The 4,543-nt window shown below is 53.8% G+C and overlaps 1 protein-coding gene across 5 annotated transcripts; it reads left to right on the top strand.

Annotated features, from left to right (window-relative positions):
* Window positions 1-477: 477 nt before the first annotated feature.
* NAIF1 (nuclear apoptosis inducing factor 1) lies at window positions 478-4,488 on the top strand. Of its 5 annotated transcripts, XR_008239399.1 has the most exons (4): window positions 478-1,425; window positions 2,104-2,976; window positions 3,280-3,364; window positions 4,180-4,488. XR_008239399.1 is itself a non-coding variant. In XM_052815528.1 (2 exons), the coding sequence occupies exons 1-2, from the start codon at window positions 915-917 to the stop codon at window positions 2,565-2,567; spliced, it is 975 nt and encodes a 324-aa protein (XP_052671488.1). In that variant the 5' UTR covers window positions 478-914; the 3' UTR covers window positions 2,568-4,488. The 5 variants fall into 5 exon arrangements, 1 of the variants encoding a protein (XP_052671488.1); XR_008239400.1 differs by lacking the exon at window positions 3,280-3,364; XR_008239397.1 differs by having other exon boundaries at window positions 3,280-4,488.
* Window positions 4,489-4,543: the final 55 nt, after the last annotated feature.

The raw sequence follows: 4,543 nt of genomic DNA, 5'->3' as shown, positions 1-4,543 counted from the left end.
CGCTTCCGCCTTCGCGCCACACGCCGCCGCCGCCACGTGACGCTCCCCGCCGACCAATGGCAGCGGCCCGCGCGCCGGCGCCTGCCAACACGCCCCCGCCCACACCCCCGGCGTCCACGCGCTCCCGCGAGGTGGGCGGGCGCTGACGCCGGAGGAACGCCTTCCCCTTCACCAATCGGAAGGAAACACCGCCCGGGGCGGAAGGTGGGCGGTACAGGCGCCTGAAGCAAACTCCCATTGGTCGAGCCCCTGGGGGGAGGCGGGCATAAGGCTACAACATCTCCAGTCAGATCGGGAACCGGGCGTCGGTTTGAGCTTGACGGACGCGGCATGTATCCGGTAGCTGCCAAAGCAGGGGGCGCCCTGTGTTGATGGACGGGAGAAGCACCCAATAGAATTAGAGCGGGGAAATCCATGGGCGGACCCAGCCCTTCACAGGCCTCACGCAGGCCCAGTGGCCTGAGACGAGCGGCGAGGCGGGGCCGTCTCTTGGCCCCCCCCGACGGGCAGCGTGGCTGGCCAATGACAGCGCGGCGCTGCCGGCGGGAGGCGAGATCTCCGCCTGACGGGCAGGCGGGCTGCCCAATCAGGCGAGGCAGGAAAGGGGGCTGATTCTGGAAGCCATTACGCCAGTGTCGCAGGGTGGAGGCCGTTGAGTGGGGTTTGCTGGGTGGCTGCGGTACGCAATTTGCGTATCGTTGGCGGTGCTAAGGGGGGAGCGGGGGGGGACGGACACCTCCGGGCCCTGAGGGGCCTCGGGGCCCCCCTGTTGTCCCCGGCCCCGGGGGCGAGCAGGCCTGGGGGGGGCCCTGCCGCCCCTCGGCCCTGCCCAGCCTCCCCCAGGGCCCCCTGGGCCCGGCCAGACCCCCCCCGACCTGCAGGTGTCCCCCAGTGCCCTCTCCTCCGTGCCCCTCATGGCCATGGCGTCGCCCCCGGCGCCCCCAGCCAAGAAGCGGAAGATGAACTTCTCGGAGCGGGAGGTGGAGATCATCGTGGAGGAGCTGGAGCGAGGCAAGCATCTCCTCATCAACCACTTCAACGCGGGCGTGCCCCTGGCCGCCAAGGCGGCCGCCTGGCACGACATCCTGCGCCGCGTCAACGCCGTCGCCACCTGCCACCGCGAGCTGCCCGAGGTCAAGAAGAAATGGTCTGACCTCAAGACCGAGGTGCGACGCAAAGTGGCCCAAGTCCGGGCTGCCATGGAAGGGGGAGGCGAGAGCCAGAACGGCAACGGCAACGGGCCAGAGAGCGAAGACCCGACCGGCGCTGCGACCGCCCCGGTTATCCTCACCCCCATGCAGCAACGCATCTGCAACCTGCTGGGAGAAGCCACCATCATCAGTTTGCCGAGTGGGGACTGCAGCGCAGGTGACGGTACCGAGATACCCATCACCGCGTCAGCCACCACGGTCACCCTGACCCAGAGTGAGTGCTGCGCCTGCTGAAGATGCTCTGTTCTGAATTGGAAGGTCATGCGGGGGGCCTTGACACCCACCCGTGAGGAAGCCCTGAGCTCTGTGCGGGCAAACCCCTAGCAAAAAGAACCCCCCGCGTCTCTGTAATGAAAGCACCATTCCCAGTATGTCCTCGTGCTGTAGGGGAGTGGCTGCAAGATACGCACGTACTGAAAGTCAGCGTTGATAGCTGGGCTCAGCCTTAAGGACAAGGGAAGCCAGTATGCTTTGCACCTTGCAGATTGTTCAATCCCCCTCTCTGGGAGCAAAAGCAGGGGGAGAAGCATCTCCAAGGCTGATTTCCCAGTCTGCCCCAAAGAGCAGCTGTCCTTCTCACTAGTGCCGTTCTGGGTCTTGTCTTTGCCCTTCTGTCACTTGGTTAATGCCACTTGGAAAGATTGTTCTGGAGGTTGAGAAGTGATTTTGTCTAGACAGATAAGGCATGCCCTATTCCTTTGGACTGTACAGCCTAGAAGGAAGCTCAAATGAGGGTGGAGTAGACTTAAATAGGTCATTTTGTGCATTGCTGTTCATTGTATGTTATCTCACTGAACAGGCAGTATTCCTGTGATATTCATTGAATAGTCCTGTAGATAAAAATCCCCGTATCGCAGCTACTTCTTACCCCCTTTCTGTCCTTTGTTCTCAGTTCCTGCAGAGACGACCTACCACAGTCTGGAGGACGGAGTTGTGGAGTACTGCACAACAGAAGCCCCCACCACGGTCACTGCCGAAGCGCCCTTGGAGATGATGGCGCATCAACACGAAGTGTCTGCAAAACCCCAGGAGCTGAAAAGCCGAATTGCTCTGAACTCAGCCAAGCTCTTGCAGGAGCAGCGAGTGACCAACTTGCACGTGAAGGAGATTGCCCAGCACCTAGAGCAGCAGAATGACTTGCTTCAGATGATTCGTCGCTCTCAGGAGGTGCAGGCATGCGCGCAGGAGCGACAGGCACAAGCCATGGAAGGAACACAGGCGGCACTGAGTGCCCTCATCCAGGTCCTCCGCCCCATGATTAAGGACTTCCGTCGATTTTTGCAGAGCAATACACCCAGTCCTTCGGTCACCACTGACCCCAGCCAGACGGGGCAGCAAGATGGCATGATCCAGTGAAAGAAACAGCGATGGGATGTCTTTCTTGGAAGAAACCTGTCCCTGCTGCTGGTGGACACAGGGAGCAAGGGGTGCTAGCTCTTGTCAATGTGAAATGGCTCGCCTTGGAGTCTTGCTGAGCCTAAACAGCTTTCTTTCTCTGCTAATCTTATGCTAATCTGCCTTTTCAGACTACTCATACAGAGCCTTAGCAGGATGTGTAATAAACCAGGAACTTAACGTTGGTTGCTTTAGTTCCTTAAACAATAGATTTATTAAAAAAAAAAAAATTTTTTTTAAATTTCTGTTTGGAAAAAACTCTCCGAAGTATGACACCTCTCTCTTTCTCTCTCTCTCAAGATCTAGAGCCTTTAACTGACTTCTGACCTGGAGAGTCTTGTTGCGATATCACAGTACTGCAGCTGCCAAGGTACAGTTATCACAAACTGTAGTGCACAGTAGTGAATGCATTTCTGTCTCTTGCTGAAAGCATTTACTGGAAGTGTGGTACCGGATGTGGTACAACCTTCCCTCTGCACTGAGAGGTATGCGTGACATCCAGCCCATGCAGACCAGCACCAAGCCTACATGCAGTTTAAATCCCACCCACATCCCCCGAGGACATACATGGGATTAAAATAATGCATTCACCTCATGTTCTGTCTGCATGCAGTCATGAAATTTTACTATGAACTTGGCAGATGTGATGAAAATTTCATGTCTTGGTTACCAGATACTGTCCTGGGATACGTATTGGAGCAATGTCTTACCTGTCTCAGCGTAGTTAATACACAAGGGCCTGGATGAGTTTCACTCAGGTGGGTGTAACAGGTGAAACTCCATCTCTCTCCTCTGCATAGTTTGTCACCTCCATAACACCTTGATTCATCTAAGTGGACCTGGACTACAGAGCTTCAGCCACGCAGTAATTCCCAGCATTTAGGAGTTTGTCAGCCACTGATTTAATTGAGTGAATTTTGGAGCATTTCTTGGTTCTGCTGGTGGTGGTGGTATTTGTTCTGTACTTGTTAGGAGCTGGAAGCAAGTACAGCCATTCTTTGTTAGTCTGCTAGCTGGCTTTGAGTGGCATTCTGAGAAACAGGTCGAGGTTCACCTCACTATTTTCATACCATTATACAGGGTAAAACAACATTGCAGACACTTTTCTATTCTTTGAGGTGTTCAGGCTGTGGGGCTTGGTCCTCAGTGAGAAAGCTTAATTTCACAGGATGGTGAATGTGATTCTCACAGACTTGCAGTAACTTCATGGACTTTTAGGTTAAAAGCTCCACTTGTATATGCATGAAAGCAAACTTAAAAAAAAGAAGGAAGCATAACTCTTCTTCTCTCCATACCTTGCAAAGTGTGTCACATTTAACGGGCTTGTTGCTTGCCAGGTATTACTTTTGAAATGGAACTTTATCAGAGCTGGTATTTGCTTGCTGTTAAGTCTCCTTTAGGGCTGAGACATGGTGAGCAACGACTGATGAGGAAGTGAATTTGCACAATCATATTAAACCTTTACCTAGCCTTTTATGGGGGGATGCTGATGGGGGACCCCTGGTTAGAGCAGTAGGTGAAGAGGCTACTGCTGCCTGTCTCTGGACTTTATTCATCTCCTCTGGTCCACAAGGCTGACAGAGGAGAAAAGGACAGCACGGTGAGAAGGGTTTGGCCCCCAGAAGACTCCCAACCCTTTGGCACTGACATCTCTGCTGAGTCAGGGAGGCATCAGCTGCGTCTTCGCGCCTTGTCTGGCATCTCATCACATGAATAACACTCACCTGACTCTTCCTCTCAGACTTCGTGGAATCAAGTCAATTGCTCAATTGAAATTTATTTTTAAAGTGAAAACTATCTCATATGTGTTGGTTTACCTCATTTATGTAATGATCTCTCCTTTACAAATACAAATTTTAATAAAAAATACATTTTTGGTAAACAGGCTCTTTCAGTTCATCGGTATGCTCCAGGGCAAAAATGAGTCCATGACAACA

This window comes from Harpia harpyja, chromosome 19, assembly GCF_026419915.1.
Source record: "Harpia harpyja isolate bHarHar1 chromosome 19, bHarHar1 primary haplotype, whole genome shotgun sequence".
In the NCBI taxonomy this organism is placed as follows: Eukaryota; Metazoa; Chordata; class Aves; order Accipitriformes; family Accipitridae; genus Harpia; species Harpia harpyja.
This window is presented reverse-complemented; position numbering and strand designations above follow the sequence as displayed.

What these genes read in the sequence shown, in the direction of transcription:
- NAIF1 (XM_052815528.1), top strand. Translation starts at nt 915, where the DNA reads ATGGCCATGGCGTCGCCCCCGGCGCCCCCAGCCAAGAAGCGGAAGATG. An exon ending in CACGGTCACCCTGACCCAGA is followed by an intron (nt 1,426 to 2,103) that starts GTGAGTGCTGCG and finishes CTTTGTTCTCAG; the next exon opens with TTCCTGCAGAGACGACCTAC.